Source organism: Taeniopygia guttata, chromosome 3, assembly GCF_048771995.1.
Source record: "Taeniopygia guttata chromosome 3, bTaeGut7.mat, whole genome shotgun sequence".
NCBI lineage: Eukaryota > Metazoa > Chordata > Aves > Passeriformes > Estrildidae > Taeniopygia > Taeniopygia guttata.
The window spans coordinates 50,551,791-50,570,739 of NC_133027.1; the positions used below are offsets into that span (position 1 = coordinate 50,551,791).

At 37.9% G+C, this 18,949-nt stretch overlaps 2 protein-coding genes across 9 annotated transcripts in view; one reads left to right on the top strand and one right to left on the bottom strand.

Annotated features, from left to right (window-relative positions):
* Positions 1-18,949, bottom strand: part of CEP85L (centrosomal protein 85 like) — a 134,786-nt gene that overhangs the window by 39,128 nt on the left and 76,709 nt on the right. The window lies entirely within an intron of this gene.
* On the top strand, positions 3,570-17,160 carry PLN (phospholamban). 5 transcript variants are annotated; one of them, XM_004174221.6, is made up of 4 exons: positions 3,701-3,938; positions 8,210-8,244; positions 10,354-10,430; positions 10,831-13,811. In XM_004174221.6, exon 4 carries the CDS (start codon positions 10,952-10,954, stop codon positions 11,108-11,110), a length of 159 nt encoding a protein of 52 aa, XP_004174269.1. In that variant the 5' UTR covers positions 3,701-3,938; positions 8,210-8,244; positions 10,354-10,430; positions 10,831-10,951; the 3' UTR covers positions 11,111-13,811. The 5 variants fall into 5 exon arrangements, 4 of the variants coding, with proteins under 4 accessions (XP_041571074.1, XP_072782911.1, XP_004174269.1 ...); XR_004367324.3 differs by lacking the exons at positions 10,354-10,430; positions 10,831-13,811 and adding an exon at positions 16,189-17,160 and having other exon boundaries at positions 3,570-3,938; XM_041715140.2 differs by lacking the exon at positions 10,354-10,430 and having other exon boundaries at positions 3,698-3,938.

Sequence of the window (18,949 nt, forward strand, 5' to 3'; positions counted from 1 at the left end):
ATGTCTTTGGTCAGTAACAAATAAGATGGCTAGTACTACCAGAGCATTCATCGTTCCCAAAAAGAGAAGTATTTCAGACCAAATTTTCTATTAATATATTTTGTACTTCTTTCTTAATCACTTTGCAGTAGTATGCTTTACAAGCTGCTGCCTCAAAAAGTAATTTCATCTTGTCTGTAAAGAAGGAAAAAATGTGAAGATCAAACTAATTTAATGTCCATCCAATGGTTAGGAAAAGTAAATATGTCTTGTCCCAGAGGAAAATAACATGATGCAAAGCCTAGATTTCTCAGCAAAGCTGTTTCCTATAACACTAACAAAGACCATAAGTCTTGCTACACAAAAGCAGGAACATCTGCAGCCTCAGAAAGTCAACTTGCTCCACATGAATCCAGAAGATAGATATTGAGACTACAGATGTGAGTGAGATTCACTGAGGTCAGATAATCATTAAAGGAAGCATCAGGTAAAACACAGAAGCAAACGGGTTGTAAGAGTATCAAATTGAAGTAAAAAACCTTAAATGCATTTAGGAAGTTATTATCTCTCAGTTGATTAGGCTGTCACCCTATCTGGTGTGATTCTGGAATTCTATTCACATCAGCACTGAAAATACTGATTTTTCTGTACTTTTGAAGGAGGGAAAAACTCATGTTTCCCTTTAGGGTCTATTAGGCTTGCAGCACAAATGTAACTGAAGGATACATTAGCTAGGTCCTTTCTCTTTAGAGAACAGTAAGAAGGGTCCTGTAAGCCACATCTGCTAATACCTGGATGGCTACAAGCAATTACCATCACAGAATCAGGCCAGAAAACTACTGGTTACAAAAAGGAAAGATCTCATTTTAGGGTTCAGCTTCAATACCAAACTCTGCTACTCTGTCCCACATACACAGAAATTAATGCACATTCGTGGGAGCATTCACTTCCTCCTTCTGTGTGTTTTTTGTTACTGTTAAACCAAATGTGCCAACACAAGACCTTCTTCCGTGTGATATCACAGAGGCACTTTTGCAGTGTGTGAGCAAACTGCAGCAGCAGCACGGAAAATCTCACTAACTGGAGTATTCAGACTTGCTGCTGAATTTATTTACCTGTCTATTATAAACAATTGGACTTGGGTTGCAGTCCATTTCTATACAGAGTCATGATCATCATTATCATATCAGCGGACCAGACAGTGACACCTCAAACTCTTTACAGATTATACAGGTGGACAGTGTCTACAGCTGGAATTTTGAAAACTAGCACAAGAAAGGTAACAATAATCCAGGAAATTATTACCAATGTGAATAGAAGTCTTACAATTATTATTTCAATAAAGGAGCTCATATGCTGAAGTCCAACACGTCTCTTTTTAGACATTATCCCAAATATCAACCAGATCTCTAAATAACTTCTGAGAAGAAACATGTTCTAGTGGTAGATTCCTAATCCCCCTGGAGAAAGTCCAGATCATCTCCATTTAAGGTCAAGCAGGCAACAGCTGCACATTTTTGTTCCCCAGAACAAAACGCAGCAGACCAAAACCTTCAACACAGATTTCTTTTTTAAAGCTTTTCCTTTCTCATATCCATGGGTGTCTGGACCTGTTCACCCAAGACTGAATGAAAACAGTACAGTGATGTGCTCATATATTGTGTCCGTACTTGTCAGACTTGACGTGTCCCATAAGCAGTATTTTGGCATCTCCTCAGAGCTCCACCAAAACATCCATCAGTTACATGAGAGAATACAACTAACCTGAACTAGAAAAATGTTCTTGAGAGAATGTTCTTAAACAAGCTTGTATTTAGAGAAACAACATTAATACACGATCTACAACACTCATGTGGTCGGAACTTGTAGATGTAATTGTTATTTGGCAAATACATTTTCCATCTTAAGATTCTTATCTGAGTTGACATTTAGAGAAGATGTGTATTATGTTTCTCATGAAATCCTAGCATTTTTTCAGTGCTATAATTTGCACATTTGACTATCACTCTTTAAAATGGAGACCATGCTATGACTGTGTCAGCAGCTCACAAACAAAACCAAATTCTCTTAAGGCATCTCATTTCTAAAAAGCTCAAATTAATTAACAAAAAGAGTCAAGAATTTGGGGTAGTGTAACTAAATAACATGACAACTTTTCACCAATTGGGTAAAAAAAAAGGCACTGCAGCTGTTGCAGTGCTGGGATTTGACTTCATAACAAAATATAGAGGGTGAATTTCAATGGCACAAGTTTCATAAAAAAGCAAACAATCCAATGCTAGCACTTTTCTTGGATGACAGCATACAATAAAAACATGAAACTTCCCTCATAAAAAAGCCAAATACAGTTTGCTTGACTGTGAGAAATTTATAACATTAATAATGCTATTAGAAGTAAATTATGAAACACTTCGCACCAGTAAAGAATCATCACTCCTCACTGTGAAGATACTCAATTAACTTTCAACTGAAATATGTGACCCCGGACTTCCTGGGTTTGATACTATAGGAAAGCAAGCATATTTATGATACTAAAACCAAGTTGTTAACTTCAACTTTGATATAACCAATTTGCAGAAGAGCTAAACCATATTTACAAAAATAAAAGCAGGGCTCAATTTGAGACAGGGTTGTACATCATTCCCAAAGTCCTTCTGTCTCTGGTTTGAATGATGTACCACAGCAGGGCTTCCAGCGAACAAAAACCCAAACTAAACAAAAAAATCCACCCTGTCTGGGCTCCTGCTTAAACTCAAGCACTCATCTATGCTAAACAATTATTGTCAAAACTGAATCTGTAAGTGTTCAGAGTTTGGCTGAGCTTCTGTATTTTTGCCTGCAATTTCCAAATCAGGAAAAGGCACATGCTGTCAGTTGTATCCACACAGAAAGCCTGATGCTGGATGCTCTCACTTGATAGCTTAATCCTTTTGCATCCAGTAAATCCTTCACTTCCCCAATGCACAAAACTGCTCTGTGTATGCATTATGTTGTCACTTCTCAACACAGGAAAGCATATGTAAGATAACCTGTAAGTAGCATCAAGCTGCTACCCCTATCCAAACAAGATAAAGGATTCTCAAAAAATTTACTTAAATAGTTTCTAGCCACAGAAAATGGGAGGGGAAGAAAAAATGTGGAAGTGTGCTTTAAAGGAAAGATAAATACTTCAAAATATATAGTAATGATAAATTTCAGAGATGAACTTACGTATGTCTAATTTGGAAAAAAAATCCTCTAATCCACCCATTACTGTTTGGAATAGACTTGAAATACAGAAAAGTTATTTCAGTTTAAGCACCATGAGAAGAAAGATTATCTTGGGAAGCATTCATCATATACTATAAACTGAATACCAGGTATGTAACAAAATTATCAAAACCATATATATTCAAAGTGTAGTTTAAAAAATACCTTGGACAGAAGAAAACAGTTCCAAGTCAAACACCCACAAGAAATGTGTCAGCCCTCACTATTTAGGTTTTTCTAGAAAGAAGAAACATTGCTGTAGCAAAAGTAACACATCCAAAGCAGCTCCCTGAGTAAGTTCCCATTTAAGTTCCTGTTTAAAAAAAGGCAGGGTGTCAGGGAGCAGCTCCCTTTGCTACCCTACTGAAGCAGGCAGCCTCCCAGATTCCCTCATCCTGTGATTGAGCAGGTGGTCTCCCCGGCACACAGCTCCTTTCACAAAAGGAAAGGTGATGCCCATGTACATTACTGCTGGGAGCAAGTTTAGAGGAGTCACTGCCTGTGTCAGAAGGCAAATGGGACCAATCAACTTGTGAGCTGCTGAGTGACACCCTGAGTCCTGCCTCTGAAACTTTTGTTATTTTTTCCCCTCCGCCTACTTCAATTGTTTCCACAACTTGGTCACAGACCCAGAAAAGTTGCCGGAGATCTACAGGCACGTCCCACAGCCCGGAGCAAGCTCCTCTGTGCTTCACTAAGTCACACCAGGGGTAAGGAACCTCTCTTCTGTGTAATCTTTTAAATCTTGCAGAAAGGTACACTGTAGCTGTACTTTTCTACAAAAAACTCCTCTACTAAAATTAGCAGCTGGTTTTAACTGTTTATCAAAGCTATGGAAATATAGGTATTATAGCTCTGAGTCAAAGATATACTGCTGTGCGGGGAGCCTTTCAGCAACAGTAAAGGCAACAAAATTTCCTATATCTTCAGAGGACACTGGCTGTCCTTGGGTAGATGATTTATACAGGTGGTATTGCACAAGAAGGTGAGAAGGTTTCTTCATGTTTCTCACACTTTTGTCTTTCCTTTTAAATTTAATACCTTTTGCTTGTTTTGTTTTGTTTTTTTTTTTTTTTTCTTTTGTCTGTTTGGTCTTGGGTTTTAATCCAAAATCTACAAAGATAATAATTCTCTTAATGTTTTGTAGAGGCATTCTTTTCCCCAAAGCTGCCTATTCACAGACCAGCAAGGGTAAAGAAGCTCTTTCACCATTAACTCTGTAAAACATTTTTCTGATCTAACATACTGAGAGAGCAAACCTTTTTTTGCTGTATGATGAAAAATTACCCTTAATTTAAAAATTTAAGTGATTTATAGCACTACTAGAACTGAAATTACACCATGTTCCTCTAAGAGCAGTTCAAGCTACAGAATCCATGTAGTGTTTTTGCTTTGACATCCATTAAAATTTTATTTTCTCCTGTTGTTCATTGTAACTAACACAACATGTGTCCTAGATTGCTTCTAATAACTGAGAAATAATTCAGTTAGGATTTGTAACATCATGAACTGAATTTCAAATGCAGAAAAGAACCTACTTATTTCTAAGGGAAGCACAGACATGTTGTACAATGAAATACAATCCCAGCTATAAAATCACTGAAATAATATGCATCTCAGAGAAACATGTCACGTAGAGAACATTCAATATTTACATATACAAATATTTTAAAAATGAATATGATTATTGAATATGGATGTCTCGAACATACTCATGCTCCTTTTAACCTCGTTCCTCCCTTTCATCAATTGACACCTTACTACTTATGTCTACATATGGTTATAGAAGAGACAAACTTAATATAGACTTGTAATTTTGTGAGGTGTGTTTTCCCTGTTAGTGAACAGATACACCTAATTCCTTTTCCTGTTAGTAACTGGCAGGCATCAGGCAAAGCTACATCCAGGTGCTTGGTTTTGTGCTCAGCAGCCTTGTGCCAGTTTTGAATATTCAAGTGAGAGAAATATCTGGACATGCTGTTACTCCTAAGGCAAACAGTCTGGAACAGAGCTCTCTAGAAGCTGTTTTCAGTAGGCAGAAGCAGCACTTCAGACCGTCCAGTGCCTACAAAGAGCAAGAAGATTCTCAGACAGATTTCTTTCAAGGCTGAAATTATATATAAAATGTATTTTCAAGTGAAGAGAGGAGTTAAAGTTTATTCTACCACCCAGAGAATCTTTCTATTCTACCACAAATATTGCATATGCAGACCTTTAAAAATAGAGACAGAGACTGAACATACATACACACAGACACTTAAATGCTGTAGGCAGCTCTTCACTGGAAGCTGGAATGCATCCCATAGCTACGGCAGGTTAGCTGCCTCATCATCTCAATTTTATCCGGTTAGAGTTCAGTAATTTAACGTAGATGAGAGAGTGGCTCAGCTGTTAAATTAAATTTTAAAATTTCACACTTATAACATCCCATGTCACAGACATCCAAACCCTGAGAAACAACCTACAGTCATGACAAAGGCATGTGCTACAGGACAGGTGATAAGTGTTACAAAGCAACATGAAATTAGGCATTTAATTTACAGCAGGCAATTTTCTGCCTTTTGTTTTTGCTACTCATTTGTCAAGACAACAATGCAACTGTTATTTAAGAGAGATTCAGATTCATGTATTAGCACATTTTTATTTTTAAAAGCTGCATTTATTTCTCATCCTCTGAGTAAGTTAGTTCCTCCATACAACAGGAAACTCACTGAAATAATTAGTTTGTAACTGGCAGCATAAAGGTGATTTTCACTGTTTTTTCAGACCATCGGCAAACAAAAATGTATAGGATACATGTACAGAACTACAACAGCAACTTTTTGTTTGTTTTAAGAATAATTTTATTTAGGAATAGAAAAGTACCCCAGCTGGAGATATAAAAGAATCACACAGGGAAGTAAGGCTCCGTTCCCTAAAACTACAAGACACTTCAGAACTGAAGATTGGTTTTGCTTTCTGGAGATTGAAAAAAGACAAAACAGGACCTTCCTCACATCAAGTAACTTCTCAGAAGTTGAATTTATCTATTATATCCTTCTCAATCAATGCCATATCATTGTTTCCTGACATGTTAGAAGGTTAAAAACAAAACTTGGAACAGCCCTTTCCACTTCTACCTTTCATACTTGCTAGACGTATTTCAATTTTTTTCTTTAATTCAAATTGCATTTAGATTATTTCCTATTAAAGGGACATTATGAACCACCATAGCTAAAACTCAACATGAAACAACTTGTTAGGTAATCAGTGAACACAAGAGAGGATGGAGTTCATTTTCTAAAATAAATTTACTATGTAAAAGGCAGATCACATCAACAGACTGGAACTGGTATACAGCTATTTTATGTCTTATTTTGATGAGGGGAACCCATGAGTATGGAAACTGAAGAACCTGCCCAAGATCCCACTGCATGATCCTGCAGCAGTTGCAGGAAATTTAACCAACCTAAAAACTAGCCCAAAGCACTGGTTCCCAGGCTACTCTAATGGAGCAGCACACATGTAAGTCAGTTAGCCACAAGATATGCAGATAAAGTTCAACCCAAAATGATGGTTTTTGAACTTTATCTGCATAAAATGGTGTGTTCAACTATTCATCAATGTAATTTCTTGTCACTTACACTGTTCACATTCTCATGGACTGGAAATACAAGTAGAGGCTCTTACTGTCGGTCTTGTGTCTTAGAACACCAAAAACATCAAAGCTACGCAGAAGGAAGATTGTAGAAACAATGAATTTGTAAGGGAGGGAAAAATATAATCTCAAGTGTGAGTCTTCCCCTATGCTCTCTGAAACACACATGACACATCAGCACAAAACAAACAAAAGGTAAAGATAAAATGAGTTTGTTTTTCCTGCTACCAGCACTTCTCAAACTACAAGCTGAATTGTTGCTTCTTTCCCCATCCCAAGGAAATGTTGTCTTCGTATTACTAAAAAATGATACTATATGCCACAAGTCAGTGCCTAAATCTTCAATCAATATAACTTTATAGTACTTTTTCCATCGCTATGTTCATGCTGAGCACAGTGATGGAAAGCAGTACTCAACCTTTACATAGTACTCAACCTTTTAGTACTAACGCTACTAAAAGGTTAGTAAGACTTTTTTTCCAATGGATAGAATAAGTGAATTACTGGGGTTTTGGGACATCTCATCGTAAAAATCTATGCAATAGACTTAAGCAAAAGGGACTTTAACAGCTTCACTTGGTCATGTGGGACTGCAAGAATTCAAGTAAGCCAAACTTCTTCTATTCCACTGATATCACTGCTGCATTTAGTGAACATATGACAGGAAACAGGCCGTGCCATTTCCAAGGGAGCCAAATTTATCCCGTGTGACTGCAAAGGAGTCAATGCAGTTGCACCAGGAATGAGCATGGCCCACAGTTTTCACTTTGGTCACATACCCCCTTTCATTGTGAAGGGCACCCAGGAACAAAGATAAAAATAACCTAATACGAATCAGGGAAACAGTCACATGTCAGTGAGGTGGGAAGCAATAATTGTGATCAGTGACTCATTGTGAAATATGGGGTATAGGGAAGTCCCTGCATAGTAACATACAAGGTCACCCACCAGACATCTTCCTGCAGATTCACTGTGTGCCTAAGACAAGCCTTGCACATCCATTAACAGTGCCAATAAAACAAAACTGCACAGAAATGCAGCCAACTGCTCCTCTTGTGTGATGCTCAGTCTCGTCACACAAGTCACACTTTGTGACTTCTAAAAAATATCAAATATCATTTGCCCTTTTGTGGCACTTTGTTTTTCAAGATGTGGTGTGAGCATGCACCATTCTTCTTTATATTGGCCTAAAACACCAAGGACTGAACAGAAGAAAACAGCTACTATTTGTGACAATGACCAGTCTTTGTTTCTGTGTAGTTATTTTCCAAGCTGTCCGTTTTGACCTTGATAGCCCATATGCAGCTGTGTTAGTGAATCTGTTTCTCTTTCTGCACACTTTAGGTGGGTGACAGTGCCATGGAGGATTAACAAGCAAGGTATGTGTTTATTAGTTGAACTACAACACTTGTAAAGACAAACTCGTTGAAATACAGACACAGAATTGGCTTCCTCTGCTTACAAGAAAACTTACACCACAGATAGGAGCAGGAGGTTAAACAACAGATAGGTGTTGTTGACAGATGATGAATAGATGTTTCAAAAACTGCCTAAACCACACCAGCTATTAAATCAAGAAACTCAATCTATTTCATCCTCTCCTCATCCCTTCTCTACAATGTCTTCTAGCTGTATGATGTATAGAGATTTTAACTTACGCTACATTCCACTTTTTAAGATTCTTTTGTATCCCCTTCTGGTTACGTATGTCCAAATATCTATTTTGGCCTTGCATCTGTGATGCCTGACCAGATAATACTGCTTTTTATGGAAGCACTTCAGAGCCCCAGGGCCTTACCCCTTGAGTCATGCAAGTGAAACATATGCAGCAACACTGCAGTGCAGGTGCCAGCATGAGTGCAGTTACACCTAATGCAGTAGGGTTGCATTAGCTTCTAATGAAACAGAATATGCATTTATTCTGTATGTACACAGGTACACATTGATGATGTTCCAATCCTTCTGCGGGCCCCAAGGAAAAAAAACAATTAGGAAAGATAAATGTTGCTGCAGCAGGTCACACGCAGCCCAAAGACCAAAAAATGACACTGAAAAAAATGACATAAAATTCCATGATGAAGTCATCCACAGAAAATGCTGTTCTCTGGGCAGTATCTATCACAGAAGCTGGTTACACAAACTCCCCTCTATCCATGTAAATCCATTTGTGGTTCATCTACTGGGACTTGTCTGCAAGAAGATAAACAGTCTAATGCACTCCAGCCTGTACTGGGCTGGGAGAATGAATGTACATTCAGCTAATAGACTTTAGAATTCTTGTGCATGTCTTGCTTTTGCACTTGAGACAGACTGTGATTAGCAAAGAGCTAAGCAGAATATACTTGGCAAGCATCTTAACTGCTTAAATAGATGAAAGCAGGCACAGCAAAAAGCCAAACAAAGATGAAAAATTGTAGTCAAGTACAAGAGCATGTTCTGGAGTATGTTTTTTTTGCAATAAAGTTAAGATCAACTAAGGTTTAAAAAATCATAACAAAATCTGAAGTTTAGTTTGAGAAGGAGATGCCATCATATGGAATCCTCTAAGGATATTTAAGGGTATTAAAATAACCATGTGCAATCTGATTGCTTTTGAAAGTCTCTCTTAAATACCAACACGACTACTGAAAACACATGCATTCTGTTCATACAGTAACATTTGACTCTACAGCCCAATGTGGGGGGATTAAAAAAAAGAGTCTGAAAGGCACTTTTGTTTCCTTTTAAGGTTTTTCTATTTTAGCCACATATAAAGACAAACTCATGGGCAAAGTATCTCTGATTCAGTCGGGATCATATGTAATTTGGGCAGGCAGACATCTAAGCAATTGTTTTCCTCTATGTGGCATATATAATTATTTCACTTATTTCCAGGAAAAAAAAAAAAAAAAAAAAAAAAAAGAAAAAAAGAAGTGGTGACAAGGAGAGGCCTTTTGTGAAATATATGAACACAATATAAATTCATAACATGTTTAGGCGTAAGTGCAGCTTTAGGAACAAAGTTTGACAGATCATCATTATTTTAAAAACCAAGCTTTCACATTGTGACAGCACCTACATTCAGAATCCAACTCACCGTGAGCTAAACAAGCATATACCAAAGCCAGCTTCTTGCCATGGAAGGTTTGTACAGGAAGGTTTTACATTTCAATTACTTATTTGTAGTTTTAAAACAACCGATACCCTCTCCTTCCATCTGCCACTAAAAGGGAGGAAAAATGTACTTTAAATGTAACACTCAAAAGATGAAGTTGTATAAATGCTGTTTTGTTCCTCACAGCAGTCCTCTGCCTTTGCACCCACGTTTGTAACACATTGTCTGTCCTACATGCACAAAAAAAGAATTAGTCCTTACTTTGTCTTGTCTGTTGAGAACTATGCTACTAAAATTCCCTACAGCAGTGATGCATTAGGTTTTAATTGCTCACCATAAAGAGTTTTTATTGGAATGGAAATAATTAAACAAGAATTTTTTTCCTCTCTTCCAGCAAAAGGTACTGGTAAATCAGATTATCTGCCCTGTCAGTACCAGCCAGCAGGACTATCCAGATCTCCTGGCTGAAAGGTCTGTGACCCTACTCTTATCATCAAGCCTTCACAAGTGCTTGAACAAATAAAGCAGAGAGGTGTGTGTGGAAAGGCAATCAGCCACAGCCTTTTCAGAGACTGTGTGAGATAGAGAGGTTAGGATCTAAAGCAATAATCTGGGCAAAACCCAGATACCCACAATTTCCATAGTATGCTTATTCAACACTGCTAAGAAGCGGGTGCTCAGTAGCCAGTAGAAGCAAAATACAGCACAAATCTAAACTTAAAACTCAAAAATTTTAAAATCACATTTTAACCTAAAAAAACCACTGTTTTAAAGCTCTAAAAAATCTGAAACAAACAGATTGTTTTTACAATCTCTATTTATACTCAAAAACACTTCTGCACTTCTAATTCTCTGCTTTCCTGCTTTCCAGCTCTGCAAACGCTGTCTAAAACAAAGAGAAGATATTAGGCACTTTGTACTGTTCTCGACCACTGCTCTTCTTTCCTGCACTCTTAAAACCTGTGATTTGTGCCCTCTGCTTTCTTGTTGCCATGGAGAAGGTCCAACACATGACCCGCTCTGCTCTGAGGAGAGCCTCAACTATTGAGGTCAACCCACAAGCACGCCAAAGGCTCCAAGAGCTCTTTGTGAATTTCTGCCTGATTCTAATTTGCCTCTTGCTGATCTGTATCATTGTGATGCTACTCTGAAGTTCCAGCACTCCTTTGCCCTGTTCTCTAGGAAAGTCACCCCAGGAGGAAGAGAGACCTACACATGCAGCTCCCAGTGCAAGGATCCTCATGTGACAGGGGCTAGCACTTGGACTAGAGAGTGTGCCAACCAGTGCTCTGTTATCTCACTGCCCACTACATGTATTAAAAACACATTTTCTGTGCAGAACAGTGTTTAGAGCCTGTAGTTACCAAGTTGTGCATGACTCGATTTGTCCGTCTGAATCAAGATACATCTTTACTATGTGAGGTAAAGTATCAGTAAATCAGATTATCCGCTCTGATCAGTAACTGCCAGCAGCTAGTAAATTCAAAGTTTTAGTCATATAAACACCACCATCACTTTCTGGGGGCCTAAGTGTTTTTAGGTTTCTCTGAAAATCTTTAAGCCCTTGGAAGGGTTCCAAATTTGGACCATGCCCACGCAAAGAGCATCTTACAGGTACACAGCCCTCAACAGATCCTGCGAAACATTTTTCTGCTCTGCTTAGTTGAAGGTGCTGCATCTCTGTGAATTCTGTGAATTGTCATCTGAAGGCATTCAAATTGCTTCAGTGTTTTTCAAAAGAATATGAGAATGAACTAAAAATCTCTTCTAACTCAAAAAGGAAAAACTAGTTAATATGTTTTTCTCCCTATTTAAGTGATCTTATACACGTGATACCTGGAAAGACTTTTCATTATGTTTTGCAGAAAAAAATTGCCACTACCATAACTGAAATAACAAAATTTTGTTTTCCACACTCATTTGACTGACATGACAACTGGCACAACTCAGATTCTCAGAGGTCTCAACGTTTGCCTTTAGACAACTTAATTAAGGCCTGCTCTAATTTATGTAATAATTTGCTTCGCTTAAAACTATAAAAAACTCATAACTTGCCAATGTCACATGAGGTGGCTTACACCTAATATGGCAAAGAAAAAAGTCTTGGTCACCAAAGAAAAAAGTCTTGGTCACCATTACTGTTGTGACTGAAGTGCACCATAGAAATATAAGTAACGTCCCCATCTTCAGCTGCAATTCCTGCTAGAGAACATGCAAGTACTTTCCTAAAATAAATGACAGATAAAAAAGTTCATTGTAAATAATTATGCACAGAGAGGAAAGCACTGCAGAAATATCTTTTCAACATGTAAACCACAGGCTAACACTTAAAAGATAACACTTCTGCTCCAGAAATTGTGAGTAACAAGACGACTTTCAACCCTACTAACCCTATTACATGTTGCTGGTAATAAGCAAAATTCCTAGAAATTCAATACACTTTTCAGATTTAAAGATAGCTCAAGAATCAACAGACAGAAGTCAAACAGATATCCACTTTTAAAAGATATATTCTTCTATTTCATTCTATGTAAACATTCTTACTGATGAATACAGAAAATCGAAACAAGTTTATCTTGTATTCTGCCTTTAAGACTTAATATTTCATGAGTAGATGTTGACAACAGCTGAGCAGGAAGGGAAGAAATCTTTGAAAAAACTCTGTATTCAATGGAATGCAAGCAAATCCAGTGGTGAATTTCCTATCTGGTGAGTAGGTACATTAAGACCAGACTCTGAATTAAGGTTACCCACTAGAGGAAATTAAGATAGCTACTTGTATGAGGATTAGGGCAAGCACTGGTGAGACTGGCAACACACCTCCACACTTGCAAGTTAGTATATGAGCAGTACTGATTTGAACTGTCAGTGAAAATCTCAATTTCCATTTCATGCATTCTGACTTCTCTCACAAACACATGAGATTTTAGCAAGCATATTTCCCCTTTTAATCCTTCTTAGTTTTCTTCTATTTTCAAATCTGTATTTTTGTGATGGATAGAGTTTCTAGCTTTAGTTTGCTTTGGATGTGTTTCAAGAGACTTCAACTGAAAATAGACAACAGTTTTACAGTACTGAAGACTTGCTACAGAAAGAAGTGTTAAGAGTAAAGCATCAGCACTACATTCTGAGGATATGTTTGGGTTATAGGTTTCACAAGCCAATAGTATAAAGGAGTCAGAGTAAAACATTGCTAAAAAATGTAGCCCAATAAAAACAGACCATCCAACTTCCTCTTATGTACCTGAAAACCCGTAACTTATTTTAAAACAATAACCAAACAAGAACAAAACCAAGTTCTCAATAAACTGTAAGCCTTACTGCTATTTTACAGCAATGCAGATGTATTGCATATACTGTATGGTTCATTTGTGTCTTAGGCTTCTGTTGATCAAAAAATCTGTTACTATCCTCTATATCACCAATTGTCAACTGAACCCAGAAGTTTAAAAAAAAACCCTTTTGTACATAATATAATCTTTGTTGTAGACTCATACAAGCTTTAAAAATAATATCTCCAGTATTTTTATTTAATAAAAAGACTGCTTGAAAAATATTAATGCATAAAACATATCCAATTGTTTAGAGAGAAGCATTCATTCTATTACTTATTAAAGTTATGTGAAAAAAGCTAGTCATCACACAGCTTTCTAATTCTCTAAATCTCTATTTATTCTGTTTTGGTTTTCAAGAGTAATCTTGACTATTTTGCAATGTCCAGGTCACTTACATATAACGGATTCCCACTCAGTATCTAGTGCTTTTAACTATTCCTAATTAATTTTCTGCAAATGTAATCAAAAAGTTTGCCACTTTTATGAGTCATAATAAAAACTGCGAACACATACAGCACATAGCTTGGATTAAGGTTTTATTTCCCTGCTCCACTCCACCCAAGGCTTAATCTTTTTCCTAAGGTCATTTTACACACCAATAGTGAATAAAGACAGATAAACAGGCAACAATCTGGTATTACTCTTCCTCAAAAAAAAAAAAAAAAAGTTACCAACTTCCATGACAATTTTATACTAGGAAGGAGCTGAATCAGGAACCATAATATCCTGGTTTTTTAAAGATGTGTTTCCTTAGTCACTTCCTCAGCAAAAAAAGATGTAATAATTTATTTAAGAATTGAATTGAATTCTTTATGTGAAAACATGGCCCATTTAAAAATTGAAACATTGCTCTGACCAAGTCTAGTCAGAAGGTGTTTTAGAAGGCAGCAGATACTTGCATTTCTTTAATAACTGTTCTGCATCAGTTTAGCAACAACTTCCCTTCCTGGCAGAACTGAACCACTCATTGGACAGACAAGAGTAAAACAGCCTTAAACAAAATTATTCACGACATGCACAAAATGTTCGTCACCCACCCTCACCCCCCCCCCCCCGCCAAAAAAAAAAAAATTTTATGCACGTTTTGGTACAACTACACCAATGGCCAATGGTGTAACTAAGCCAGTGGTATCCTGGGATGCATTAGGAAGAGCATTCCCAGCAGCTCAAGGGAGATGATCCTGCCTCTCTACTACACCCTAGTCAGGCTGGAATGTTGTGGCCATTTCTGGGCTCCTCAGTACAAGGGAGACAATGAGCTCCTCTAGCAGATCCAGCAAAGAATGACAAAGATCAGTCATTAAGGCACTGGAGTACTTCTGCTAAGAGGAAAGTCTGAGGGATCTGGGCCTGTTCAGCCTCCAGAAGTGACTGAGAGAGGGGACCTTATCAATGTCTGTCATAAAGGGGTGCCAAGAGGATGGAGCCAGGCTCTGTTGGGTGGTGCCAAGCAACAGGACAAGAGGCAATGGGCAGAAACTGATGCACAGGAAGTTCCATGTGGATGTGAGGAAGAACTTCTTTACTATACAGGTGACTGTGCACTGGAACAAGTTGCCCGGAGACGCTGTGGAGTCTCCCTCATTGGAGATGTTCAGACACCAGCTGGAGACAATCCAGTGCCATGTGCTCTAGGATGACCCTGTTTGAGCAGGAAGATGGAAGTCCCCTCCAACCTTATCCTTTCTGGGATACACACCAAACACTAATCATAAAAAATGTACACACTTTTTAATGTATGCTGAAACATACTTTAACTATATTCTCTCTGCCAAAAATAGAGCAGAGTAATTGAACACATTCATTTAGAGAGTGTTCAGTCCCATTTATATTTGGAAGCATATAAACACACTATAGATTACAGACCAGATACCTGTATTTGTATGGCTATTAATGAATAGTGCCTAGGAGAATACAACTGGAATTTTTTTTTTTTTTTTGTGAAATCCTGCAAGATCCAGAGATGTCTTATTTAACAACAAATGTAATCCTTTTTTTTTTAGCTTTGACCTCCATGATAAAAAGCGGGGGAAAAAAGAAGAAAAAAACAAACCAAAACCCAGAACATATTTATAAGGATTCTTCTAAAAATTGATGCTACCCTCAATAAGAACCCTGGTAATTTAAGTTAGTTAACAGAGGCCCTATATTTACTGTAGTAATTTCTAATCGATTGCTTTATGAGCTTTTTTTTAAAATGCAAAATTATGCCAGAAGTTACACCTTTGTATAAAATGTAAAGCTATAAAACACTGCCCTCTTGTGATCTTCCCTGAAAATGTAGCTGATTATTAAAAGCAATTTTTGGCAACTGTTGGCAGTATTGGGGTTAAGTGGGTTTATATGTTCCTTTCACTTATGTATATATATATTTCTATAAATAAACCCCAATTGTTAAGTTATTAACGCTATCTTAAAATAAGTAATTGCGTATGTGCTATTAAAAGCACTAAGGACACATCCTCTGCCAGTTCAATCCAGATTCTTGGTCAGGCATTTGCAAGACTGCAATGGACCTTACAAAGCACATTGCCAGCTAAACACGACTGCAGTGCGCGATGCCAAACCCTGGAAGGGTAGGAAATAATTCTATTAACAGACAGACATTTTGCCCAGATAAGAAAGCTGGGGGCAGAGAGGTGTTTCAACCATAGAGGTATTTTAGAAATAAAGTTTCAACAGTCTGTTGCTGAAAGAGACCAAGTCTCGAGAACATTCATTGTTTTGAAAATTCAATGGGCCTGAGAAGTACCATACACACTAATAAAGTCAATGAAGCGCCAACCTGTATAAGAGAATACAAATCCTCCCCCAACTATTAGTTTTTCAGAATTTCTTCAGTACTGGAATTAAAGTTATCAATAATCTTTATTTTATTTCATTTTATTTTTAAGGTATTTGAGAAAAAAGGCTTGTAGAAGCATCCAGAATACTTTTCCAGAAAAAAACCCAAACAACTAGCTATTGTAAGCATACATTTTTTTCTTAAGTGGAAGAAACTAAAAACCAGGGAAAAGAGCTGTGGACACAATGCAATTTATGTGAACCTACATGGCTTAGTACTGAAGGAGCAACCCTAAGCCACAATTAAGAGTCTGCTGCAGGCACAAGAGGGCAGATTGATACATATTATGGATCTGGCCAACAACAGAGGTCTCAACCTGCTACTTAACTTTCTGCTCATTGTCTTGGTCCTAGTGCTTGCATTTATCCTTGTGAAGCTGATATGAACCTCTGCAAGGCTCTGCTTCCTTCTCAAGACTTTGTCCTGTGGATTTTGCAACGATAATGCAGACACTTTCGACTACCTGAATCTAAGTACATGAAGACTGCAGAGGCTGAAATATCCAACAGTTACAGAGAATGTGTTCATACCCCAAATTTATCAGAAAGCAATCCTAAGAGCTGTGTACAAGCTATGCACCTGCAACAGAGTGAAGAAAGCACCTACGGCCTCGTTGAGTACCTGAAGAAACCCAAGAATGCATCAGCAGCTACTGTAGTTTCTCATTGATACAGCTGATTATTATTTAAAGACCTACAAATTATTTGCAGCATTCAAAGAACATAATGTCTGCAGAAAGGGGACAGCAGAAATCACATTTTTAAAATGGGATTTCTCTGGTATTTCCATTTACTTTATGGGAAATGACAGCAGGAGGGCAAACCAAAATGCCAGCTTTGAGTTGACAGCACACATCAAATTACCTGTGGGGAGAAAAGCACAGCTGCTGTAAATAGAAACAAAAATATCCCTGAAAAGCAGCTTGCAGTAGCAGAGATGGAGATAAGTGAAGGTCAAATATGAAAATGTTATTATTATTTAGACCTTTTTTTGACCACCTGTGGTTCACTGTAACATCATAAAAGCAGCTGTCAAAACAACTGAAAAACAAAGGACCATTACCCAGGGTTACAACTCTGGCCAGGAAACCCTTAGCACCAGCACATACACCAACAGCAGGCACACTGCACAAACCCAAGATGCATTACAACCTCAGTAAGAGGATTTACCACTTATGCACAGGTCAAGTGAGCAGTGTGGGAGCCCTCCAGCTGTATTTGACAGACCACTCGCTACTTGCCAGTGCAATCATCAGTCCATAGCCTGTCCTCACCTCTTGGCATGCATCAAAAACTTCTTACAGGACCTTCTTTTGTGGCTCTTTACAGGGTGATGTACTTTTCCCACAGGGTCCTAGGAAGGACACTGACCAACAAGAGCACGCTTCTGTTAGAATGATTTTCCAGAAGGTAGAGCTAAAAACATGAGAAGTGCTGGGAAAGGAGTGGACCAGAAGCAGCTTTCATACATTGCACTGGAGCCAAACAACTTTCTCTTAGCATCTCACCTTCCCAAGTGAAACACAGGAACCAACCACAGGAATCACCAAGTGTGCACCAAAAACATACAGCAAATTTATTGCCATAGATATTCATACTAACACATGTGCAAAAGAGGCAGATGTTGTTGCATGGATGGGGGAAGCCCCAGCTCCAGCTTCCTATTGCAAACAGCACATCCCTGATTCAGCACATACACTGCTGAGTGCTAAGTGTATGATAGAGCTGATCTATTTATGTTCATAGAACTTCCATATGATCACTACTGTTATTCAGTTATCTGCAGGAGACTCATCTAAACTGGCTCTATGAATAGACTTTTCAAAGGAAAAGGCAGTATGCCCAGCAAACCCGAAAGCTTAAGGAAATCCTGCCATTAATGAGCATCCACATTCCACTCTAGACTACCTGCTCCATAGCTTACAGAGCATTAGTGTGCTGGTTTATCTGGAATAAAGTTAATTTTCTTCATGGCATAGTAGCTACGATGGGTCTATGGACCCATAAGTTTGGTATAAGTACAAAGTGTAGCTACTACGAAGGAAATTGTCTCTGCTCCAGCCAAACCAGCACAGTGGCCTAGAGCAGCACAGATAGTTAAAAGGAAAGCTTTTTTCTCACTTGCTCTGAAATATGTGCAATAACCACTTGAAATGGCTTCTGCAAACTCCATACTCATAGTTTTTTGAAGTTTATAGTTATAGCAGTATGAATTCCAATCTGTTTGCATTTAAAGCAGAAAAATTTGCACAGCTACATCACAACAAGCAGTTCTTTTATAATCTTGAAAGACTTTGCTTAAAAAAAATCTGTAAATTTATATACCAGATATATGTGGTAATGGTTATATAGTTTTGTATTACTTAGGAGATGTAATACAAATACTGAAACAAAAAGCAAACCCACTCTAGCCCAAAGCAAAATAAGAACAGTTTTCCCAACAAAATGGTTATTCACTGACATACTGTTTGGGACTACCCAAAGCTTATTGTCTATATGACCTTCTCTATATTCAGAAGTTTCCAGATCTTAGGGAAACCACTGTGACACCAGTTGGCCCTGACAAAACAGTAAGATCAACTATTCCTTTTTAATAAATTGAGGAAGATGAGCCTGCTGCCAACAACGAGCATGTATTTCCAGATCAAAAATTACATACCAAGGAAGTCTGTGAGAAACTTTGCCATCAGAGCGTGGAGAAACAATCCCCAGATACAATCCCAGTAGTCTCCTCTCAGTCAGCAACGAACTGACAGAATCCTCAACAAATGCTGAAATACGCTGCTGAAACTGAAACATGCATTTTCCAGA

Coding starts and splice junctions, on each gene's coding strand:
- PLN (XM_041715140.2), top strand. CDS start 10,952: ATGGAGAAGGTCCAACACATGACCCGCTCTGCTCTGAGGAGAGCCTCA.